The sequence below is a fragment of the Salarias fasciatus genome, chromosome 6, assembly GCF_902148845.1.
Source record: "Salarias fasciatus chromosome 6, fSalaFa1.1, whole genome shotgun sequence".
Lineage (NCBI taxonomy): Eukaryota > Metazoa > Chordata > Actinopteri > Blenniiformes > Blenniidae > Salarias > Salarias fasciatus.
This window is the reverse complement of record NC_043750.1, coordinates 28,507,317-28,533,288: the sequence shown is the minus strand read 5'-3', so window position 1 is coordinate 28,533,288 and position 25,972 is coordinate 28,507,317. Positions and strand designations below refer to the sequence as shown.

General features: G+C 41.3%; 2 protein-coding genes across 2 annotated transcripts; both read left to right on the top strand.

Moving 5' to 3' along the window:
- The first annotated feature begins 19,640 nt into the window (after positions 1 to 19,640).
- kpna7 (karyopherin alpha 7 (importin alpha 8)) lies at positions 19,641 to 22,942 on the top strand. Its single transcript, XM_030093377.1, has 12 exons — positions 19,641 to 19,697; positions 19,779 to 19,922; positions 19,996 to 20,081; positions 20,452 to 20,620; positions 20,777 to 20,876; positions 21,020 to 21,102; positions 21,501 to 21,587; positions 21,670 to 21,846; positions 21,991 to 22,224; positions 22,400 to 22,582; positions 22,662 to 22,805; positions 22,889 to 22,942. Exons 1-12 carry the CDS (start codon positions 19,641 to 19,643, stop codon positions 22,940 to 22,942), a joined length of 1,518 nt encoding a protein of 505 aa, XP_029949237.1.
- A 1,585-nt stretch (positions 22,943 to 24,527) lies between these two features.
- LOC115389802 (NAD(P)(+)--arginine ADP-ribosyltransferase 1-like) lies at positions 24,528 to 25,698 on the top strand. Its single transcript, XM_030093376.1, has 2 exons — positions 24,528 to 24,533; positions 24,916 to 25,698. Exons 1-2 carry the CDS (start codon positions 24,528 to 24,530, stop codon positions 25,696 to 25,698), a joined length of 789 nt encoding a protein of 262 aa, XP_029949236.1.
- Positions 25,699 to 25,972: the final 274 nt, after the last annotated feature.

Genomic DNA, 25,972 nt, shown 5'->3' with positions numbered 1-25,972 from the left:
TATTTATTATTTAATTTAAAAAAAGTAAAATAATGAGAACGGATAATCACTTTTTAAGGCATCCTGAAGTGTCAGAAAGCCTAATTATTTCAAAAATGTTAGAATTTATCATCTTTAATTTAAAACATCTATTAAAGGTATTAACCTGGACTTCATATTAAACTGTGAGAACTGTTGAACAATTTAAATGATCATTTCATTTAACTTTGTAATGGTTAAAAGATGTAATGAGCAAGTTTAAAGAATATAAAGAGAAAAATGCACGGAAAAAGTACAGATACCTGAAGAAACCACTTAAACACAGCAATAGACTATAAATCTTTTAGTGTTACGTGAAAAAGTAGTGACTGTGTCCCTGTTACAATAATGAGTTATTGTTGCGTTTTCACTAGATTTTACAGTATATTTTTGTGATTGCAACATAGAACCCTATTTGAATTACAATTTCAACATACAAAGTTTAGACTGAAATACATCTGCAGATTAAGTGTTAAATTAAGTCAGAATACAAAACAATACATAGAGAGGACACATTGCACAAACCAATGATGTGCACCCCCACTGCTTTTTTCTCTGTCTGTTTCAATGAAAGAGTGTTAGCTGACATATTGCAGATGAAAGATTCACACCGGTGCGCATATTTTCAACCCTGTTATCATCAACGTTTCTCAAGCAGCCGTGGAACATGTCGAGCAGAAGGCAGATTCCATGTCAAATACCCACCTAACCACTGCTTTCAGCTCGTATCCACAAACCCTAAAAACCACAAATTACACTAAACCTGGTGGGGACAAGGAGCGGGCAAACTGGAGTTCAGTCACATTACAAGACATTGTATTTCCATTCATGATCAATTATTTCCCCAAATTCACAACAAGTTTGTTGCCTTGAAATGTATTAATGTCTCCAAGATCACAAAACTTACTGTAACTGGAAGGGTTTTCACACAAAATCAAAGCTTTTGGTTTGCCACAGTGCAACAGCAGCTGCTTGAATTAACTGAGCTGACTGAATTATGCTTGTGGTTCGAGGCGTGTTTTCCTGCACACCTGACGCTCAAAATGAACGACAACCTGGGCTGAACCCACAGGTGTGACCGCTCCGACAAAAGCTTTAGACTGGTGAGGAACTGCGTATTGTGGGGAAGAAGTCAAGCAGAGAAAACACTTAAGCTGACCAGGCTGTGCACGCTCCGATGGTTAACAAGAGGCTTCGGTTTAATTTCCTCGTTTTTGTGCCGCGTTCCCAAACCTCTGATGAGAAAAAAAAAACTGTTTCCATGTACAGCAGCGGAGCCTGTACAGATGCAAAGTGTAAAGTTTTAGTGTTTAAAACTGTAAAATGATCAACAGCAGTAAAATGAAGCACATAAATGAGCTGTAAATGCCACTGCTTTCCCTTGTGTGCAGTGCTTTGGAATGAGCTGTTGACAGTCCATCCACCAGAGGGAGCTGCTCTAAGCCAACACACAAGTAGATAAAAAAACATACAAAAAGAAGAAGAATTAAGTCAGAGAGGAGGGAAAATGCAAAATCATCTGTGACGTGATTAAACACTTTCTTTTCAACAACTTTTATCATTTATTATTTTTTCATAACATATTTAGGTAGATAGTAGGTCAGAAGTGTTGAGGATCTGACAAGAGAATAAAAAGAACAACTCCTTGAGTAATTCAGTAAGAAATGCATCCCTACTAAGAAAAAACAAACAGAATCAACAGAAAAATGTTTGACTTAAGTAGATTTTGAAGTAAAGTTTCTTCACCAGTTGTCCGTTGAGCACTTGGAATTGTACTTCCGTACATGAAAGCATTTTATGAAAAAATATTGATGTACTGATTGTTGGAAAAATGACTCTGTGATGGAATAAAAGCTCATCCTGTCTTCAGTAACAGTTTTGGCCAAGTGAGCTCCAAGTCTACAAAAAAAAAAACAAACTTACATTTCTCCTCATTTGTAGAGAGCAGAAGTAACTTGAGCCACAGCTGATCCTGAGGGGTAAAAGAGGCGTTGGGAACTAAATGAGGGGAGAAAGAAAGGATTTAGAGAAGAAACCACAGCCACTTATTCCCTTGTGGTTCTTCGCCTTTGTGGTGTGAAATCATTTCTGGGGCTTACAGTGGACGTGTTTGCTCAATGTTATGGATTCACGCACAAATTCACTATCTTTAAGAGCGGAAGCGTCGGTTGACATTTCAGACAAAGGATGCAAGGAGAGAAACGGTAATGGGACAGGAGGGAAAGTAAACACGAAACACAGACAGAGGAGAGAATATGTCCAGGGAAATTATCATAGATGCAAAAAAAAAAAAAGATGCAGTGGATGTAGATTCAATACAAACTGCAGGCTGACTCCACCAGAGAGTTTAGGATCACCATTATCCAACAGTATGCTTGACTTTGTTTAGCTGGTCAAATAAAAACTAATTGAATTAAGCTTCAAAACAAGCTCCAGGATTGAGGCTTTAACCTTCTCTACTTTTAAGGTAAACCTTGCAACATTTATTAAGCATGTTTAAAATCACAAATTAACCTCAAACAGATGTTTTTGTCCTGCAGGGGAAAACCACTGCATGTGCAGGGAGAAGATGCAAACTCAACACAGAAAGGTTTCGTGGGATTTTCTTGCCGTGACGTAAAAGTACCAACCAATATACCATTTTGTCATTTTACACTGAATTCCTGGAAAAAGCAGCAAGTTGGGGAGAAAAAAAAAGAGAAGTTGTGTGGTCATTTCACCTGAAGTAAGTCATTCAGCAGACGACAGACGGTCCTGAAGCAGTGGCTCTGTGAGGCCTTTTAACAAGCTGCTGTGGTTAACCAGATTTTTATTCACTGAACAGTTTGTCTTCAACCCGGGAATCTTTTTTTTTTTCCCAGTAAACATATCGCTTAAAAACACCAAATGAATCATAAACCCCACCTTTGTGCTGCCCGTCTGCCTCTGAATGAGGCGTCTTCATCTTCTCTTCAGTCTCTATTAGACGACAAGTCCCTAATAATGCGAGAAAGAGTCCACGTGAGAGCAAATCGTACAAGAGTGTTACATGCAACCATATTTGTTTTTCCTTACCTCCATGTCTAAAGAACCAGTGTAATGCAAAAAAAAGTCCCACATAACTGTAACACAAGTGTGAAAACAAGTAACTGATTACTAACTTGTAAACAGACAGTTGTTTTGTTGTTACGTTTGTTGTAAATGAAATCGATTGTGAAGCCACCGAGCTGCTGATGCTGTCCAGCCTGCCCACAACACCTGAGGAGAAGTAGCATGAGTTGAGGCTGTTGTCTTCACAGAGGTGCTGCTCACTGCTTGAGGAGTGCGTCATTATTCTTGGAAATGGCCTCCTGACAGCGGCATAAAAGATGCATGACTGTAAGAAACACTAATGGTCGTCCGAGACAACTTATTTATTTATTTATCAGCCTGTTTGTTTGTTTATTTAGATTTCCCATTACTATTTTTTTAAGTAAATCTCTATAATTTTTTTTAAAAATAAATCATCATTTCTTGAGGCATTTCTAGGTGATTTCTTAAGCCTGGCTGACTGAGTGACGATATGTGTGCTTGCGGACCTCTCAGGCATCCATTTATATAGTATAGCGTGTATGCGTGTGTGATAGTTTGAGGAGGCTCAATTCACCCAGCACACATTTCTAGTTAAGTTGCTATAGGTTTAGACTTCTGGGAGATTCTCTATATTTTTTTTTCACTCACTACACATTCATATAACAGCGTTACATGCCACAAGCATTATGGGTCTGATTTTAAAATATCCTGGAAAGAGTGTGCTGTGCTGCATGTTCATGTAAAGAAATTGTGTTTTATGTCAGTGTAGAGTACTGTGAAAGAAAGAAAAAACCAAGTGCAATAAGGAGAGAATCTGTCATAAAACATCTTTTGAGTAGAACATGGAATATTTCATGATACATGAGTAAAAGTCATGCGGAGCCGGCTGAGGAGAAGCTTCTCTGACATTAACAGCATCTCTGCTGCAGACTGAGCCAGTGTGCATTGCCTTTCCAAAGAGACGCAAACATCAACAACAGAGTTTCCAAGAGGCTGTAGATCACGTTACATATTGTACATCAATCAGTAAGCATAAACTGTTGTCAGTATTTGGCATGTTTTGGAGCAAATGCCTGATATTCATGAATGCGGTTTCCTCTTCACTGCTGTCTGCTTGCTCATGTGGGATTGTTGGAGTTTTCTCTGGAAAAGCGCCAGCTTACTGCTGTGTCGTAATTGTCAATATATAAATTAAACCAGATTGAGCTTAAATGAATTAAATGAAGAACTTCCTCTTTCATTCGTCTTGAGGAGTCAGAACCACCAGGAAGCTTTAAAAACACTCAGCAGATCCGGAATTCAATCACAGCTAAAGCTGCATTTTTATTATCAGTCTTCACAGGTAGTTTAATACTACTCTATATTCTCTAAGGGTGAAAAAACACACATGCACGTGTGCACATACATACACACACACACACACACACACACACACACACACACACACACACACACACACACACACGCATGCACGCTCGCTCACAGTGGAAGTAATTAAAGCAAGTGGAGCTAAATTGAAGTATATTGAACTCATCTCTCACACGCTGCCGCTCTGTCGATAGATCACTTGCCAGGCGCTATCGACCGCGGCGAAGGCTTCCCACTGCAAAGCCCTCCTCTCTGCAGTGTGCGAACGAGTGCTGGGGACGCTGTACAGCCAGACGGCTACAGGAGGAGCCAGTAATACTCTGGGAGGCTGCTTTGTCAGGAAACATTTGCAGGGCTGAAATATTTGAATGGGCTTTTACCACTTAAATCTTTAAACTTCTAACTGGAGAAAAGACATCTCAAGTTTTATTTACTGACAGATGAAAAACTGGAAATAGAAAAGCATGAAGTTAGGGCCCTGCTCAGCCACATCCATGACTCGTCTAATACTCGGTGACCCCATTTCAGGAATGGTTCCAATCTGCGGACCTCCAGGGTGGAAAAGGTTAACATCACCTCTGCTAATTTCTGCTCTTCATTCTTCCATTTTTTCCTCATTTTTTTTTTTGTATCATCTCACTCGCTCTCTTCTCTCCAGATCCTTTCACCTCTATCTGTCTTGCGGGAGAAGTAATGATTTTAACTAAATGGGAGTCTTGCACTTCCCCGCCCCACTGGATTAGTGGATCAATGGAACAGCGGTTGTGTGTTCATCGGAGGGCAGATGCCCATGTGTTTGCTCTGCCCACGCGCACTGTATAGTCTTCATAGAGACCCAATAAATCAGGCGACTGCTCCTGACACGGGAGGACAAAGACATGTTGATGAGGAATGACAAGGGGAAAAAATGAAAACAAAGATTTTCCAACAAACAGCCAGGGGAATAAGACGCTGGATTTTTATTGAATGATCGGAAGGAATTTTCCACAAGGTCTCAACATGACAAATGTGTGTCAAGCACACCATCAATGGAGGAGGAGAGGAACGCCTCTGCTCCTCTGTTGAAATGCATTTCCCTCATGTGGTTGGTCCCCTGTGTTTGATGTGAATTCAATTGGAGGTGAATTGATTATCTCCAATTTGGGATCAATCCTAAGTGGGTTTGCGTGTATCGACTGTGCTCCTGCTTGTGTGAAGCTTTTCTTTCTCCACTTTCTCTGTTTGCCACCTTCCTCAATCCCCCCCACCCCCCACCCCGTACAGCTAAATGTAGCTCATTTCATAGACATTAAAATGTGGTCATTTAGAAAAAACAGGAGCATGTAACATTTTGGTAGGAGCGGATTAATACAATAATAAAAATTAAGCAAAAATATTTCATGGCTGAAGAAGATTTTCCATTAGAAGACATTAAAAGGGCAAAATATTAGAATATTCATGCAGGTTTTATTTAAAAAAGAATGAAGTAAAACAGCTTTTATTTTTAACATCTGCATAAACTATGCTTCATAATAGATACAACAACTGGAAAATGCTTGATGGTTTCGTGTGAAACTTTGACTTTTTCACTCTCAATAATATTTTCAGCCTCTTAAATAATGCATAAATCTAACATTGATTTAATTATGTGAAGCATGTGAATTACTTGTTTGTGCCAACTGTACATTAAATGTTCTCCCTCCTCATTTTATCTTGAAAAGTAATTCAGAGATTAAGTGTATTGTGTAGGTCGTGATTTACTGTGAAGCGTCATGTCAAATCTCTGTGGGTGACCACAAGTAGCACAGTTAGTAGACAAATGAAACATTAAGAAGGTTTAGAAATTCAAGTACAATTACATTAAACCTGCTTCCTCCTTTAAAAGAAGTATTGAGTAAATTCTGCACGTTATGCTGAGACACTATATACACGGTTTTTGCAGTTGACAAAAAGAATGTAGAATAGTTAAAGTCAAGAGAAGTCTCCATAAAAACATGAGTGAAACCTCTGGAAATTATTTATCATTTTTATTAAAGACGATGTTCATATTCTTCATAACTGGAGTGAAAACAGCCGCTCAGTGCTCTTTGACCTCGCTGCCATTCAACACGTATTTAGATATCAAGTGGTCTTGTAAGGAAATGGAAGCTGACAGCATTTGGCACACGGACACACAAACACATTCACACACACGCCCAAGCATGCCGTGTGTGGAGCCGTGCTCGGCGTGGAGGGCTTATCAAAGCATGGCGGTTTCCTCCTGTTCGTGTGACAGCTCTTAAGCCTCACACATGAAAGACTGACAGGGAAGTTTTATTAAACCTCTTCTCAAAGCAAGTGTGTGTGTGTGTGTGTGTGTGTGTGTGTGTGTGTGTGTGTGTGTGTGTGTGTGTGTAGGTGTGGACAGCGGTTGTGGTGAACACTCGCCAGATTTTCTGAACAAAACATGACTTCATAACAACAACAGCTTCGCTCACAGCTTTTCTCTGAGGCTCATCCCTAAAACTTGCAGCCATGAGCTCAAACTCAGAAAGGCCTCTGTTGGTTGATAGTTTGACTTTTTTAAAGCAGTATTTAAACACATTATGACACATTACAGGTTGATTTTTAAGTATTTTTCTGCCAAAGGTGAAGTTATAAATGATAGTTATGCTCTGTTTTTTCACTCATGACTTTCTCTGGCGTCGGACAAAAACGGATAATGTGGGAACATGATTTATATCTTATACATGAGCCTTGCAAATCGTCATGTCTTTTATGGTGCACATGGGAAGTTTGCACACAGGATGGCCTTTCTTTTGCAACAGGGATGCAAATCCAGATCACCCAAACTACTTTAAGATATTAACTAAATGATTTAAATGTAATTTATTTGTAAATCAGAAAGCTTCACGAGCATATTTTTATAGTTATGGTCTTAAATCCACCTTAAAGAGAGGTCTGTTTCTGTATTTGTCTCTATTATATCCCTATTATTGCCTTCATATATTGTATTCCTTCAGACATGTGAGAGGCATTGAAAAGAAGCCATACTTAAAGATCAGCTTGTTATTGTAACGGTAATCTGGGACCAGGTGTCTGCACAGCAGTTAAAAGCAACAAAAATAAAACGGCGGCCTAAACTGTATAATTAAAGCTGTGTATGAACATATGAACCCTGCTGTAATGATTATGATGTTATTCACCGGGTTTGTTCTTGTCAGTCACAGCTGTGAACACACGCACAAACTCGCACGCGGATCGAAAGCATTTGATCACGTCTTATTTTGCGGTGGTGACGCCGCTGTCTCACCGATGATTTCTCTTCAAACAGAGAGAGAGAGAGACTTCAACGACGGAGCAGAGAGAGACACAGAGAGGTGTTTGCCTGTGATGACAGTATCCATACCTGAGGAGTTACGACATGCGGAGGTGACAGACAGTATTTGGGAAAGCGTCCGCGCGTGTGTGAAGGTGCGTGAAGGTCTGAGTGTTTGCAGAACAAATGGCAGCAGGGCCAAAGAATGCTCGTCCTAGACATACTGTTACAGCTCAATACAGGCTGTAGCTATGGCAGCACACACACACACACACACACACACACACACACACACACACACACACACTCTCACACACACACACACACACACACACACACACACACACACACACACACACACACACACACACACACACACATCTAATAGAGGAGTCAGGGAAGGAAACTCCCTGGCTTCGAAAAGCAGTGATCACTCATGTCCTGATCTTCTGATAAGAGCGCGTGTGTGTGTGTGTGTGTGTGTGTGTGTGTGTGTGTGGTACAGGTATTACCAACATTGTGGAGACCTAAATCTACTCACACTGTCACAACAAGACAGGAATCTGTCAAACAAAAGGCAAGTCCATTAGATGTAAATCAGGGTTCGGGGCGGTTTAATAAATGTCAGGGCAGCAAATCTATCATCGTCAGTACCAGAGGACTAATTATGACCAAACACATCTACAGTCAGGACTTGTCGGAGAGTGTATAAATTAATTTAAAGAAAAGGTCTCTCATTTTAATCAAGGTGCATGCATTTCATTTTAATCTTAATTAAAAAAATAGCACAATATCAGAGTAATTTGGATCGATAACTGATTCAAATGTGGTTAAAAAGTGAGCATCGTTCTATAATCACTGTGTGAATAATAATTCATTACATTTTGGAAATTGGCTCATGGGCTGCAAAGTATAGGGGTTGGAGGCCAAATGTCTGTAAGTCATCATATTGAAGAATAAAGACTTGACTTCATGAGTTTTAATGTTCAACTTTAGGTTAAACCAGTACGATATTAATACTGGTAAAGATAAGAGTAAAGATAAGAGTATAGAAAATCACCACCAGTCATTATAATGTCCCTTTAAGATACTGAAGTATGACTTTAATCAGCAGTAACGCCTCAGTCTTTTATATGTTTAGTAAGTTCAATTAATAATCTGGCTGCTAAGTGATGAGTTTATGAATGACTTTATCAATTCAAATGTTACTGTTTTTTGTTGTTTTATCAGCCGCACTGTGCTGAAGAGGTTAACTCTCTCCCCCACAGCGAGAACATCAGAGAACTGGACGTGCACGGATTCACTCTGGACGCTTTAGTGTGATCCCACAGTCTGAAAACCTTTCTGCTGTTAACTGGTGACTGTTAGGAGATGAATTTATATTAGTGGCTGTTTGTTTGAGTTTGCCATGTTGTACAACACAGTCATCTCATGCTACTTTTACAGAGAAAACCCCAGAAATTCCACATGAGCAAGTGGCGGTGGAAAGGAAGAATTCCCTCTCAACAGGAAGAAACCTGCAGAACCAAACGCAGAGGCGGAGACTTTCTGCTGCTCTGGTTGGGGGATAGAAATCGGTCGCCGCAGACATTTCTAGTGTGACATGCCGGCAGTGGTATTACAGGAAGTGACAGAGAGCATGTGGAAGATGTGGAGGAGAAGAAACAAGATACAAGATGCGAACACTTATTGATAAATGGTGACATTATATTGTGGCTGCTTGCAGTGTGAGAATCGACCTAATTAAATGAAAGTCTGATTTTTTTTTTTTGTTACTCCCCAACTGAACTGAATTAAAACATTGTACTAAGTGGCCAAACACAAGTTTGAAGGACTTTGCAAGTTCATTAGCATTTATTCAAATGTTTTTCTTTAACAGTAGCTCTCTTTCAAATCACAAAAACTGCGGCCTGTTATTTTTTCTGAAAACTCCAACAATCGTTTCCCGTTTAAACACATAACACAATGACATTGCAAACAAAGCTTTAATACTTCATCCCAAACTGTTCAGAGGAAACACTCCTCATCAGTTTGCTTGTAGCTTCGGGTTAATGCTCCCATCTGGTTCTCTCCTCCAGAGGAGATGAAATCCAGGCCGCTGTGGCGTATTGAGCCGGAGCATGTCAGAACAGGCACAGCCCTAAACCTCCACAGAGCCGGTGATTTATTTGTGTGGGACTTTTGTGTGTTTTTAATCACTGACAAGAAGCACACCGCACACACGCACACGCACACACAGACACAGACACACACACACGTACACACACGCAGGCCCATGCAAAGAGTCTGTGACAGGTGGGCTTAGCATGCACAGCATATGTGTGTGTGTGTGAGATTTTGCGCACGATGTGTCCCCATACCGGTGCTTGAAGTCAGGTGGTCCGGCACATCCAGGGTCCCCTTTGAAGGTGTGTTCATGTACACAGACAGACACACATACACTGACCAGCTGTTCCTCTCTTCCTCTGCTCTTTGATGTGTCGACTTTTTTTTTTTTCCAACCCTGCCCGCTCTTTCTATCTCCCCTCATGTCTTCCTCTGGCTCTTCACCATTTCAGCGTATAATTTCTGAAAGTATTAATCAATGGAATGTCTCAATAAATCAGTGATATTCTGCATAACAACATCATCCAGTCAACTTCTGACCTGATAAATCCTAAACGGACACTTTGTAGTACGGCTTTGTTAGGTTGATCTGTGACCTTACATTTACTTGTTATTATTAAATGCATATGTTTATGTTGACCTCTTCACAAGAAATATTGTGTTTCATCGTCATATTTCCCTTTCTGAACCAGAGTTTTTGCAATGAAATAAGGCTTTATGAGTGAAAACAAGCGGCACGTGCACACACACACACGTGCACACACGCACGCACACGTCTGTCTATATGTCACTCAGGTATTTTAATTATTGTTTGGATTCCGTCCTTTGCAGGAGGCATGTGACAGCAGCAAAATGCACAGAACAATGCAGAAACGGCAACGTCTTCTCTTTCATAAATATTCGTGCTGTTGTTGCGCGGGGACACTGTGGCGCTGGAGCGAGGATCAGTTTCATCCGCTCGGTCTCTTTTGATCCGAACACACACAGACATGTAGTGAAGTCGTCTTAGGTCAGTGAGCAGTTGAAGAGTTTGCAGGAGGGCACTCAGAAAGGCTTAATTTACTGGGCAAAATTAGGGCTTCACAATATATTTCTATGAATATTTTATAAGTAAACTCTTGTTTCTCTTCAGAATGTAATAATCAGAAGTTTAAGGCTGAATCTAACTAATCACATCCATCATAAACTGAGAAACAATGCTATTTTCAGAACTAGACTTTTATTACATTAATAAATAAACGAGTAGCGTTTGTTTGACCATATTCCTAACTTTCGTGTTGTTGAAAGTGATTTCTTACAAAAACACAGTGGGCAGCGATTGATTTTGCTAGCTGGCAGCTCTGGGTTCATCACAAAAACCATGTTTTTAACTGAGAGTTTTCCCATGTTGCAATCTTCCTTGAACCATCTCCCCTTCATCTCGGAGCCATTAAGGCCTTCTAGTGTTACCTGGCCAGTGTGCGGACCAGCAGAGTCCCAGAGTCCCCGGCTTTGTCCAGCGACAGGCAGCATAGGGTGAATAGGTTGGGGCCTCTCAGTGCACATACACCTGATATCTGCCCCACACCCCCCACAATAACACCCGCACACCGGCTCACCCTCCAGAGTCCTGGCCGGACCCCTGAAGCCCCCCGGCTCCTCTTCTCTGCCCACCAGCTGGCTTTCGCCGCACACAGATGACACACATGGAGGATGAAGGATGTTATTGTTGACAGTACCGGTGACTTTGCCCCCCCACACACACACCCCACCCCACCACTGTGTGTATGTTACATGTATGTTCTCAGTTCTACCCTCTTTTTTTTTTTGTGGAGGAGGCCCTGCCCTCTTGTCTGAGCCTCATATCTGTGTGAACTCTGTGTTCACCTTTGAAGCTCTCCACCATGCATCTCTGCGCCCTCGCCGCCCCTCCTCGTCTCTCCCACCGCTTTGATTCCCTTTCTTGTTACGAGGAGTTGGCTGATCCACAGATAATGCCACTCTTGTGTTTTCTAGGGTACCTGTTACTGGAAAAACTAGCAAAAACAAAGTAGGAACTACTCAGTCTACATTCATTTCTGTTTTATTTGTTAATTCAAATAGGGGTTTGAGCTGGATAAGTGGGTGTAGCAGATCGATCCAATGGGTGATAACCGGCTCTGTTATTTTGTTTGCATTGGATCATTGGTGTGCTTTGTCCACAAACTGTCTATTGCTCTCACTTTTTACTGCATGTCACCAATGTGCTGAAAAAGCACACTTGCTTTGAAGGTGCACAGGTGGATTAAAACAAACCTTACGTTTGCATGTTGACGATGGCTGGACTGGAGAGGCGGCAGGGCAATACAGCCGAGCCTCTCCATTGACTTTTACTGCATTGACAAACAGCAGCGGCCATGACAGACACTTGCTACTGCACATCTATGTCATGTTGGCACAATCTTTGAGGATATAGCGTTGGATTTTTGGATTTAAATCATCCGTTTCTGTGCAGTTTATTGCTGGGAATCATGTGATTCAGCTACATCTGAGTTAATACCTCAGTGGTATTAGTTGATGTTGTTTATTGGCACCTCAGTTAAATTGGAAGGTTGAATTTGATTAATTCAGTCATGGAACATTTTGCTTTTCATTTTAGTAGTGTAGTGTAGTAGTGGAGTTCCTGAGCTGATGTCGTCCATAGTTCAGAGCTTACACTTTATTTTTATTGTTGCCACTAGAGGTAGCAAAAGTTCAACTTTTTTTTTTCTTTCTTATATTCTTGTCTGTTGATATTTTGGTCTGTTGGTTGTAACTGAGTGACAGCAGTGTCATTATAACCAGCTCATGAAGTGAGCTACCCCGAATATAAAATCACATGATGCTAGTTGTTGTTTCATTCCTGGTTTTGCCCTTATTGAGTGTTTCATAATATGTCTAATGTCATTTTAAAGAGGACACACTAGGACCTTTATTCCAGCATTTTAAGAATACAAATCAGTTACTGAGGCAACTAGTTATTCAAATAGTAAATCACAAAATTTTGAACAATTTCTACCTGAGCTATATTTTTCTGTTATCCATGTGACACAACATTCAGAAACTACAATAGTTACTAGACTATTTGAATTAAACAATACTTTCAAGTTGTTCCAAACCATCTTGACAGAGAATTTTACACATTCTCACACATTTTTTGTAGATTTACTCCAGATATATTCTACTTCTCTTAAACACTTCACCTGTTGCTTATTACTCAAGTTATGGGTGTGAAACATACAGTGTGCATTTCAAATCTGGCTTTAAAGGGATACTTCAACATTTTGGCAAATTGGCCCATTTAGCGCAATTCCTTAGTCATTTTGAACAGCATACTTACTTTTTTTGTGAGGGCGAGCTGTTGTTTATTCAGAGGTGAGTCGGGGAAGGTTTTCAGGACGGACACAATGGAAGTGGATGGTATTTTTGGTTCCCCTCGTCAAACTCATCAAATACAAAATCCAACAACCCCAAAACACTTTGGTGGACACGTTATAATCCGCACATTCACTACGCTGTGAAATATTAATGCAAAATTACCAGATTGAGTTGTTTATGTGAAGATTGCAAAGACGGAAATACTTACTAAACATGGCGTCTGGGCGTAGTGATTTCAAAAGAAAAAGTAGTTCCCAGTATTTGCTTCAGTGTCGTAACGCTACAATATTATTTGCTGGTGTTCCACAGCGTAGTGAATGTGAGGATTATAACATGTCCACCAAAGTGTTTTGGGGTTGTTGGATTTTGTATTTGATGAATTTGACGAGGGGGAACAAAAATACCATCCACTTCCATTGTGTCCGTCCCGAAAACCTTCCCCGACTCACCTCTGAATAAACAATAGCTCGCCCTCACAAATAAAGTAAGTATGCTGTTCGAAATGACTGAGGAATTGTGCTAAATGGGCCAATTTGCCAAAATGTTGAAGTATCCCTTTAAAAAATTGTCATTAATGACATTTTTTTGGGGAAAAAAGATACCTGGTTTGTCCACAGGGGGCGCACACTGTCAGCACAGATCATTCAGATCTCAATACTGATTCAAAACTGGCAACAACTTTTTGAGTGATAGTGATACTGTGGCTCTTTGATCAAGAAATAGCTTTAAAATTAAAGTCATACTGAGAGTGGAATCAAGATGTCAGACTTATTTTATTCTCTTTGAAATTTCCAGTTTTACATTTTGCAAAAAGTGCATTAAATGTGAACTTTTTCAAATGCATTTGCATATATTGCTGTAAATAAAATGGAAAATGTTGAGTTTTTCTGTATTTGTAGCTTAATATGTCCTCATTTAGCAGGTCTGTTTGAACTGTAGATTACCTTTTGCTCCTATAGCTGGTTGTAAAATGCTCTCCACCAAGTGTCAGCAACACTCAGTTGTGTCTTAATTTATCATATTGCATTAACAGAAAAAACAGTCACGTTTCTGACAGTCTGTTCTTTGTGTTTACAGCCAATAAGTGATTTAATCTTGACAATAATAGGACCTGCTGATGGAAAATGTTGGATTCAAACCAAATCCAATCGTTACACTGGCAGAAATTACAGTGTGAAAACGTGGGCATGTTTAGTTTGTTATGAAAAGACGGCATCAACTCTGCAGGTTTAACATCTGTAGCCACAATGTATATAAATGTATACAAAGTCACATTGTATTATGGCTGCAGCTACATGTTGAATCCTATAAAACATATAAACACAGTGAGTTAGGTTTATGTCAATATGCATGTGCATGTGTGCATGTGTGTGTCGTTTGAAGGTGTGACTGGGGGTTTCTGGGGGAAATGATAAATGGCTCTTTTTGGTCTCCCAGCTGTTGAGGCCCTCTACATCAGGCAACAACTGTGGCTTTGTCAGCAAAAACAAATGATCTATCAACACGTACACGGCGCTGCAGCTTGGTCAGTGGTGAGTATGATGGATTGGACCTGAGGTGTGTCTTGTCTCGGTTATTGATAGGCAGGTATTGGAGTGGCCGCATGAAATATTAATAGACCGGAGCTAAACGCCGATCTGACGAGGAGAGAGAAGGAGAAGCAGAAGGGCAAAATGTGGGGGGGGGGAGTCTGAAATGCAAAGAGGCTGGGGACCATGCAGAAACTCAGAAAAAGGTCCACTCAATGCACACGTGTCTAAGAATTTAAAATATGTCTGACACCAGTATCACATTTTTCCTCTTTTTCAGTGGAAATTCCCTCTATCTTTTGATACGTTCATGTAAACAACACACACGTACAGTCGCATCTGCCACTCCGACCCACATCCTGCTGTGGTTCGTCTTCCCTTCTGTGCTTTGATACCCGATAACTGTTGACTTTTAGGGACAAACAAGGCACACCTTTGTCTCTGCTGTGCAGCACAACTGTTTGGAAATCAGTGCATCTGAGCTGTTCCTGCCACGCTCACAGAAAGGCACTTTAAACAGTCGAGGGGGGGCTGCAACATCTCTGTGGTGTACGATGCAGAGTATTAGGTACGTGTGTGTGTGTGTGTGTGTGTGTGTGTGTGTGTGTGTGTGTGTATTGACGCAGCACTGCAGAACAATCCATACTAATGATTTCCCATACACACCTCAAGTTGATCTGAGAACCGAGGAGGAGGAGGAGGAGGAGGGGGAGAAGTCAGGAGAGACGAATGACAAGATGGAAGGAAAGAAAGACTGGAGTAAAAAAAAAAAAAAGGGGGGGGAACAGAGACAACTAAGGGGACACCATCAAAATTACTTGTATTAAGGCTCAGTTTTGAACCTTTGTGTCAGATCGAAGCAAACAGATGCATTCGTGTTCAATCATTTTTTTGTTGAAAAAAAATATCTAAATGGCAAACACTCAAACCTCAAACACCGAGAGTCACCTTTTAACAGTTTGATGGTTTATTATTGCGTCAGCAAAAAAAAGTCATTCTGTTCATTCTCCCATAATACAATAGCCTAATATTTACATAGAAATATGATTTTTTATTTATTTATTTATTTATTTATTTATTTATTTATTTTTTTTTTTTGCAAAAAAGTAACGCAGGCATTTTCACAGTTTTAACAGTAAACTTATTGGTGACAAAAAAGCTCATCAAAAGTTCTCAATATTATTTCCGGAGGTGGTTGTACTCTTTGGTGACTAAAAAGTGAAGTAGATGAAATTGCGGTAAACGAGTGGTTCTCAAAGTGTGGCGTCGGCCCTTGGAGGGGCGCCAGAGAGCTGCAGGGAGAGCTCAGCCGCAGGGCCATTCCTCTTCACTGCATCATTTTGTCCTTTTACATTTTGAGAAAAAAAGTGAAGGGTAAAAGTATGAATTAGTTTGTTAACACAGATGTTTTTTTATTGAAGCATAATCAAAATCAATTATATATTAAGCTTCTTATTTGCAAAACCATAAATGTAATGATGTTTGAAGCCAGACTTAACAGAGTTTTAAAGTAAGGCTTTTTCTTGATGGATTCTAACATCCACTAATCTGCAAAATATTAGGCAATTTTTCATTCACCCATAAATTACCACTTGGAAGACAAAGCTGGATGCAAGGTTGCTTAAACTCTGATGGAATTTGTACGAAAATTTAAAGAATATGAAATGGTAACTGTCTGTTTAACGGCTTTAGACAGCGGTAAACACAGCACATCATTTCACTTTCATCAAAGACTTGGTTTTCCATTTCAGTATAACTTTATCTATATAGCACCAAATGCAACGCAGTCATTTCTAAACACTTTTACTGAGAAATACAGATATAGATACAAAGTCCTCATCCAGACGGATTCGGCTCACGTCTAATTGATGAAACATCAATTTCGATATGCATTAAACAGTAAAGAATGGGAATCTGGTTAACGCTTATGGAGAAAGCCAGTAGGAAGTTTTTAATGTTCTCCATATGCCTGTGTGGACTTTAGAAACTAAAGACAGAAGTGTTTATAAGTAAATGGACTTCACTTACATTGCGCATTTTAAGCTCTTCATGCTGTAAATCATATTCATGCACTTCCTCACACTGCACAGGCGAAAGCTGCCATGCAAGGTGCTCCACCTCCAATCACACATTCCCTGTCTAATCCAACGCCACTGAAACACCAGGGTTGGAAAATGAACGGCTCCGTATCTTCAATCAAACCAGGAAAGTTGTACAAAAACCACTGTGAGGACTGCTACAGGAACATTAAACGGTTTTACTGTCGAGAGTTGGACATGTGCACGAGGCCAAGAGGAAGAAGAGGCAGCAATCCACTGCTCTGAGACAAAACATGCATATTACTGGAGAAGCGTTCACAGTACAGCAGGAAACCGCGTCTGAACACACCTCAGGAGGACAAAGCTCTGAATGTCACAGTTTTCCCTTCACATGCACACTCGGGCTCTGCCACCCTAAATGTTTACATAACTGAGAACACAAGTGAAGGAATCGTCAAAATATCTTTAGATCAAAGTCAGATCATGTTGAGAAGCAACTTGTCATTAAAGCAGAAGGATATTCTCAAATGAATGTAAAACTTTTAAATATTTGCTTTCACTGGAAATGTTGAATCAAAATCATACAATTTAATTTTGAAGTGTGTGTGTGTGTGTGCGCGTGTGTGTGTGTGTGTGTGTGTGTGTGTGTGTGTGTGTGTGTGTGTGAATGTGTGTGTACATTGTAGAAGCCCTCAACCTGCACTGTGGAATTTCCCTTCATCACTTCACATTGTTCACACTAACAAGGAGTCGAAGGCGGCAGGGCAGGGCAGAAACACTTCACGCCCCTCAGCGAGTCTCAGAGGAACCATAAGCACTTCCAGGTCACAAGGCCAACACGCATACGCCGGCACACATTCCCCCACACACACACTGCAATGCAACAGGTGGGTTTCCAACTGAATACATCAACAGAAACAACATATTCTCATAAACCTGTGGATTTTTAGCAATGCAATGAATGAAGAGTAAACGTGATCGAGTATACTGATGTCTTTGTGGCAGCGCCATGTCTGTTCACTGAAGGAGATCCTGACCTCTGTGCCAATGACAATAAAAGAAGTAGTGAGGGTGTATGAGAACAAATGAAACCATCCATCTCTGTTAATCCTCTCTGGTTTCCTGTGCCTGACAGAGGAAAATCACTACCAGTGACGCAGGGAGAGATTAGACATGAAATACTGTCCCTTCACCTCGCTCATTTCAATGGCCTGCTGGGGCGAACAAACCCGACCTGCTGGCTTCAAACTGCTTTATTCACCCTTTTCTCTCTGCTATGTGCAGGTACCACATCACGTCTGAATAAATCAGACCCGATATGGGATGTGGTCGAAAGTAAAAATTTTCTTCTCATAGTTTCAATCCATTAGAGGATCAGAATCACCAATATGCAGCTCTTAAAAGCAATGAGCTGAGGAAGGCTGGGCCGCTGAAATATCATTTTGCATGCCATAAAAATCAACATGTAAAATAGGAAATCAGTAGGTGAAAAAGGGTGTGTGTGTGTGTGTGTGTGTGCTGGGTGTGAGAAAGATGGTTTAAGGTGCTGCATGAGAGAAAACCATTGACGAGGGTTACGACCTACACTGCTGCTGCTGCTGCTGGGAAGGCACAGAAAGAACCCGTGTTTATACAGCACATGAGTCTGAGCACCAACTGTGTGTGTGTGTGTGTGTGTGTGTGTGTGTGTGAGTGTGTGTGTATTTTCTCAAAGGGAAGCTATTATAACTCGGTCAGGGGGAAACCTTCAGCTCAGCTGCCATTGTTCAGCCTTTCCTGACGGCTCCAGAGGAACATGAGACTTCATCACTGTCAATATTTCGTCTCTCTCTTTTTTTTTATAGATCACCCTGGTTTTCCTTTTGCACATTTTTAATCTTTTTATTTAAAATCGTCCCTGTCTTGAATTTAACATTATGACCAATGGAGGCCCAGATGTTTAGAGAAGTCAGCTTGTATTCTGAGCTTCACAGATTCACAGCTGACAGATTACCACTGTGGGTCCCAGAGCAAGACCCTTGACCTTTGACCCTCAGAGTCTCCCCAGACACTACACTATAGCAGTCCACTGCTCCTACCATGAATAGTTTAGGTTAACTATGAATAGGATGGATTATATGCAGATAAATCATTTCCTCAAGAGGATCAATAAGGTAAAAAAAAAAATACACAAAATCAACTTGGAGAAACAGTTTTTGACTGAGCAAAGATGCTGACACACAACCTCACAGGCCCAGAAGGCAGCCAGTTATGTTCTGCTGCCATCTAATGTCGATGTGGTGACTTGAGCCATAAGCTTGCTCATAAGCATTTTTTTTTTTTTTTTTTTTTGGGGGGGGGGGGTGGTTAAGGCAATCTCTCTACTTCAGGTTTGAAAATATCTATTTAAGAATAGATTGAAATTCCCATTGGTTATTTGGAACTTTTCTTTTTCTTTTGTCGACAGCAACCTCCAAACATTCAAGAACGTGAAGTGAGCCTAGTGACTGGTATGAGGACAACAAAAATGGAAACAAAACAAGGGAACACAAATGGATTACACAGATTCACTCACAGATTGAAGCTGTTTTTGTGTTTTACTTTCCAAGAGAGGATTTCAACCCATCAGAAACCTCAAAAGATATGAAGCTTTTTCTTATTTTATTTCCTAATTAACACATGAACTGTAAAAGATATGGTGATGTTTTGACCCACCGGACGGGTCCGGCTAACTGCCTGAACTGCGCACGTGGGAGGAAAAGAAAACAGAGGGGGAGAAAGAAAAGATTGAGGGCAATTAAAGTTAATTGGACTCACCTGAGTAGAGCTCTGTCTATTTGAACCCTCCCGGGTCGCGTGGCTGAGATTTCCCCCTGTGAGGCTCCTGCTCGGTCCACCATGGCCTGCACCGAGGCGCGGCTCTCCCGGTTCAAAAACAAGTTCAGAGATCCAGCAGTAAGTGCACTTCTAATTGAAATCCTTGTGTATGAAATCCATTTTTTTCCTTCTGACTAGTTTTTCCTTTCATACTTGTAGAAACTGAGAGAAAAACGGATTGCCATGTGCGTAAAGTTGCGCAAAGATCAGAAGAACGAACATATTATGAAGAGGAGGAAAATAACTCTGTCTTCCCTGCCGGACGAAGAGGCCCTCTCTGATGACAGTCCCTTCAAGGAGCAGGTGTGTTCAGGACGCTTCTGAACGGCTTCGGTTATTCGGTGCAAGACTCTGTAAAATGTGTCTGTCGTTTCAGATTTCCTGCGCGTCCATCGAGGATATCGTCAGGGACGTGAACAGCGACTGCATACTATTACAGATCAGAGGCTGCCAGGCAGCCAGGTGAGCCATTACAGGTTATTCTCATTGGTTACAACTTTAAGGTTTAGTTTATTTATAGTGTATTTATAGTTTATTTATAGCTTTTTAATTCCCTCTTCTGTTCCCAGAGGATCTGTGGTGATCTGACACATTGCAACAAGTTTGAGTCAAATTTGTTAAAAGATTCCCTGTTTTCCTCAACACCATTGGTGAATAGTATTGAACAACTTCACTTTTTTGTCTACAGCACAAGTTAGACCATGGACTTGTGCACAATGAAATTAAGATTTTTTTTTTTTTTACCTAACTTGGAAGAAAAAAAAATTGTATAGAATGAAGTCAGCCTTGCTCTCTGACGCCATCGGTGCACTGTACCCTGTTTTCCTTGCAGGAAGCTGCTCTCTGTGGAGCGTGACTCTTCTATAAATGAGATCATAATTGCCGGCCTGCTGTCCCGCTTTGTGGCCTTCCTTTCCATGGAAGATGAGCCGACTCTGCAGTTTGAGGCGGCGTGGGCTCTAACCAACGTTACCTCTGGGACGTCTTGGCATACAAAGCAGGTAAATGTGGACTAGTCACCCGTTTTTAATATGAACTGCAAAGATGTTCATGTATTGGCTTCGTGTGTGCTGGCACCGAGTAGTGGTGATTTCAGTTATAGTGGAAGCCCTGTGACCTCTTGCATTCAGGGGAAAAAAAAAAAGTCTTTTTCTCAGGTGGTGGACCATGGTGCTGTACCAGCCTTCATCGCGCTGCTCTCTTCGCCGATGCTGCACATCAGTGAACAGGCGGTTTGGGCTATCGGGAATATTGCAGGTGAACTGTTGACTAGTGATCTTTTGAGATTAATTCATGCAGTTGAGAGAAGAGATGCTTGTTTTTCAAAGGCTTGTCCAGCAGTACACCTTTACCATGGTCTCCCATTGAAGCAATAGCGTTCAGTTTGAACTGCTCGACAGGTGATGGGCCTGTGTATCGAGACGTCCTGATTGCGTGCAATGCCGTCCCTGCTTTGCTGGCATGCATTTCACCTGACACACCAGTAAGTCATTGTAATTTCAGCCAAGTGTTCTTCATGGAGCAATTAGAGTAGCATTGCACTCAAACATTCACTCGTGTAGTAGGACATTTCTTGCTTATTTAAGCAGGTGAATTGTGATAAGATTAGGCTAGACCTGTTTGGTAATGCCATTTATAACACTGAAAACCAGACTTGGGTAGTAATCTGCCCTGGCTGGGGTCTAGGAATGGTTTCAAATGGAGTATTATGCTCTGTACATTCATCTCTTCTCACACAAAACTACTTGTGCCAGAGGCTACTTTTTGAGACCTAAAGTAAATGGCGCAATCCTGGTAAAGACTGTTTCATGTCGGGACACACCAATAATTCTCTCAGCATGGAAACCAAATTCACTGTTGAATGACTTTTTATAACCACAGCTTGGCTTCCTGCATAATCTGGCTTGGACGTTGTCCAACTTGTGCCGAAGCAAGGACCCATATCTCCCTGGGTCTGTAGTCCAGCAGGTAAACTCATCCCCGCTTTATGCTGCCCTCGATTTAACGCCACCTTAATGATGTACCAGTAATGATGGTGTTCTTCCTGCAGATGCTGCCCTCTCTGATCATGTTTCTCCATCTGAGTGACAAAAACATCTTGTCAGAAGCATGCTGGGCATTTTCCTACCTCTCAGACGGCGAGAACGACCGCATTGAGGTTGTAGTGAGAACTGGCATCATCCCTCGACTCATAGAGCTCCTGAACCATGAGGACACCTGTGTCATGGTGAGAATATAAAGCTGGTATACGGAATCAGTCAGAACTTGAGAAATTGCTTTACAGTCTGAAACAAAGACTGTACACTTTCCATAGTTGCAGTAAATTTTTAAACGCCAGAATCTGACTGAAATCCTGTCCTTTGACCTCCAGGCCCCAGCTCTCCGCACAGTTGGGAATATCGTGAGTGGCTCTGACGCGCAGACCCAGGTGGTGATCGACGCTGGATTTTTGGAGGTTTTGCCCAAGTTGCTGAGGCACTCGAAGTCCAGCGTGCAGAAAGAGGCGGCGTGGGCTCTGTCAAACATTGCTGCAGGACCGTCGAAGCAAATCCAGCAGCTGATCAACTGTGGCCTGTTTGCTCCTCTGGTTGAGCTGCTCAGATCTGTGAGTTTCCTTCCAAGTAGTGTGTGGATGTTTGTCATTCTGATTTTGATGACTCTTGGAATTCCAGAAGCACTTTTTTGAACATGCTACAAATCCCATCGTTCACACCACCTTGACTGGGTTCAGTCACTGACTTCAACTACGAGTTCTCACAACTTTACTTTTCTTCAACCAGGGGGATTTCAAGAGTCAGAGAGAAGCTGTGTGGGCGGTGATGAACATCACCATTGGGGGCACAGTGGATCAAATGATCTTTCTGGTCAGAACTGGAGCCCTGGAAGCCATCGTCCATCTCCTGCAGGTCCGAGATGCCAAAGTCGTCATGGTCATTCTGGATACCATCAACAATCTCGTCATGGTGAGGACGTCGCTCCCTGGCAGCACTTGGTTTGGTTCAGAGTCGGTGGTTTTACTGTAGGTGGTTCATGACTCCTCAGGCAGCGGAGAAATCTGGAGAGACCGAGGGACTGTGTCGGCTGATCGAAGAGCTCGGAGGATTCGCCCACATCGAGATGCTGCAGAACCACGAGAATGTGTCGGTGTGCAAAGCTGCAAGCCATCTCCTGGATAAATGCACTGAAGTGAGTCTGATTTCTTTGAGACCTCTGACAAATCCGAAGCTACCTGTGAAGGTCAAACTTCATAAATCTTATTTTTCTTGCAGTATGAGGTCCAGGCTGAGGATGCTGATAATGCAATGGAGATGTTTCGCTTTTAAATTTGGTTCTTGTCTTGAAATTTGAATGTGTCATGAAATAAACTTGAATTAATATGGTATCAACTGGAGTTGATTTTCTTTTTGAACAATGTAGATCAAATGCAATATTTCCTTGGCTAATGGATTCCTTGGGATTCTTTTCTGCATCTAAATTAGAACTGCATCTTAACTATGTACATTTGTTCATTGCTAAATTTCTGGCAGTACGGGCTCAAACACTTTCATCTAAATTTAGAAATGGCTTTCCAGCCTCTCGGGTGTGCCAGTAGAAGGCCTCGGATTAAAAAGGAACTTCACAAAGCAAAAGCAGAAATGCTGATGTGGAAAAATGATTTCATCAGAAATGATTTTCAGCAGAAATCTTCCTGAACCAGCTGGGGTTTCCCTTCATCAATGATCACTCTTTCTTTAAACCTTGACTTGGTCATCAGTTCTTTGAAAACAATGAGGCTTTTTTACTATGGTCTCACTGGCAGGGCCAATCATGGTTTTTACTATGAAGTGGAACATTTCTGCTTTTACCATGGTAGATGAAGTATTGCCAGTCAATATGTTGAATTAATAATTGGAAACATACTTCTACTTTTTGTCTTTTTGCATCTCTAATTTAGGATAACGCCACTCAACAAGCTACATTTTTCTTGTAGCATCTGAGCACAATTCCAGTTTTCAAACCTTGAACTCTGACCTGTAGATAAGATGTTGATACATTATGCTAAGATTTGAGGTTGTATTCTGCAGAACACATGTTAAGAGTGGCCAACCTAGAGGAAATGCCATATGTTCAGTTTAACACTATTGGCCACACTTGAGTAGATTTAAAGCTTAGATTGTTGTATATTGAACAAGTGTAACTATTGACATACTTGCCATTGTGGAATAAACTTATCTTCAAATTGCTAATTATGCACCTCAGATTCTGTTGAAATTAAATTTTGAAACTTCTGTGTATTTTACCGATTACACAAACTGATACATTCCACATATTTCCACACCAAATCAGAACTCAAATCTCAATGATTTTACTTTCAGTTGTAGAATAATTATAGAACAATTACCTTTTCAATTTATTCACTTTAGTACATGAGAAAATTCACAGGTTTTTGTCATTTGGGTAAAGTGTTTTTTTCCCCTGCCATCTGTTGCTTGTCCTCTGTAATGAAGGGGTGTTTTAGCTTTTGGGGGAGTCGCCCTCAGTACATCCACCCACAGCAGGGTTGATATAAAACTGGCGTCACCTGAATGGAAAACCTAACCAGCTCTGGCAGTCGCAGCATCTGCATCCTCCTCACCTGGTAAGACCAAAAAGCATTTTGAGTCAATTTTTTTTTATTTCATTGAATTTCAAGTGTGTTTGTAAAATATATTGTTGAGGGGCGAGAATATTTTGTATTGACCTGAAGCAAAATGCCAGACGGATGACAGCAAAGGAGTAAATCTTGATCCTAAAAATGATGCTCTCACTGATTTCTATGTTTTTGGGGGTTTTTTTTTTTCCTGTTAAAGGTGGATCTTGTCAAACATGTCAGTAGTTAATATATGGACATTTGTTGCCATCTGTGGATGGATCAGCCCACTAAATGCAATGACGGTAAGAAAATGATTTCACACTCTCATGGAGCACTCAATTAGCTTCATTAGATTTACCTAAATCCTGACATGAAAATATATATTGTAATTAAGATATATTGAAATTGTAATTCCCTCAGTTGCTGCCAGCCTTACAGAGTTTGAGGTGTGACGTACACTGGTTCACCGATTTCTCACGTCAACAGAAAATTAGGCTTAATAAAAACTTGAAAAAGTAGTAATTATTTCAGATCTGTTGGGCTGAACTGCAAGAACTTGGATTGTGCAGTAACGTGCAAAACGTTTTGCATTCACCACAGCAGAATATGTGACATATGAATATTATACTATTTTTGCTGTTTTACCTCAAATTTCTTGGTTCACACATTCGTGGTCTTCTCTAGTTGCCTGCAGAGGAAGCTGACGTCCAGAGGCTGGATGAAGCCTCTCAGTCACAGGATGCTTCCACCCAGCACGTTGTCCTGAAAACTCCTCTCATCAGGATCCCCCTGAGCTTGTCTCCGGACTCGGTGGACGACATGTACTATGGCTGCTCCCAGAGGATGCTGATCAAGGTGAAACAGCACTATCTTAATCAGAGCTCCACACAGGAACTGCACACCACCTACACAAAGCTCTGTGCCCTCAGAGCCATGAAGATCAGGGACAGCTACGACCTGCTGTCCTGGGATCACTTCAGGGCTCTGTGCGCGTACACAGCGGGGGCCTACGACGGCTTGAACCGCGCCGTCCGGAAGGGGAGGGAATCCTACAAGACCTCGTTTGAGTTCCACGCTCTGCACTTCCTGCTGTCTGACGCCATCAGGCTCCTGAAGCTCAACCAGAGGAACTGCTACACCTCCTACCGGAGGAGCAAGCTGCTGTTCAGCGGGGAGCTGGGACAGATCGTCCGCTTCGGCTCCTTCGCCTCCAGCTCCCTCAACGAGAACCTGGGTCACTTTGGCAGGAAGACCTGCTTTGAGATACGCACCTGTTTCGGGGCTTACCTGAAGTCCTACACAGAGTTTGACTCGGATGAGGACGAGGTGCTGATTCCTCCGTACGAGATGTTCACTATCGTCTCTATTGACACGTCAGGACAAAACCATTTACAGTGCGAGGTTTTCTACCAGCTTGAAACAGCTGGAATCTACAGCAGCACCAACTGTCAAGCTGTGGACCTTTAAACATCATTTCAACACTATCATTTAAAGAGTTTATGAGCAAGTTGAGCAAATTCTGCCTGGATGATCAGCAGCCCATGATTAAACACATCTCTCACTGTGAATATACTTTGCCAGCAGGTTTCAATGCTGCTTCACTTTAGTTCTATAAATCTTTTACTGTATCTGTGTTACAATGTATGAAGTGAATTGTAAATAAAGTTTGAGTTGTTGATTGTACAAGTAAGCAAGTCACTTATTAAGCAGCACAAGAACACATGAGTTCACAGTAACCACT

Excerpts from the sequence above, each read along its gene's own strand:
- kpna7 (XM_030093377.1), top strand. The coding sequence starts at position 19,641 with ATGGCCTGCACCGAGGCGCGGCTCTCCCGGTTCAAAAACAAGTTCAGA. Across the intron at positions 20,877-21,019 it reads GGCTATCGGGAATATTGCAG|GTGATGGGCCTGTGTATCGA; the intron begins GTGAACTGTTGA and ends ACTGCTCGACAG. Across the intron at positions 21,847-21,990 it reads ATGAGGACACCTGTGTCATG|GCCCCAGCTCTCCGCACAGT; the intron begins GTGAGAATATAA and ends TTTGACCTCCAG.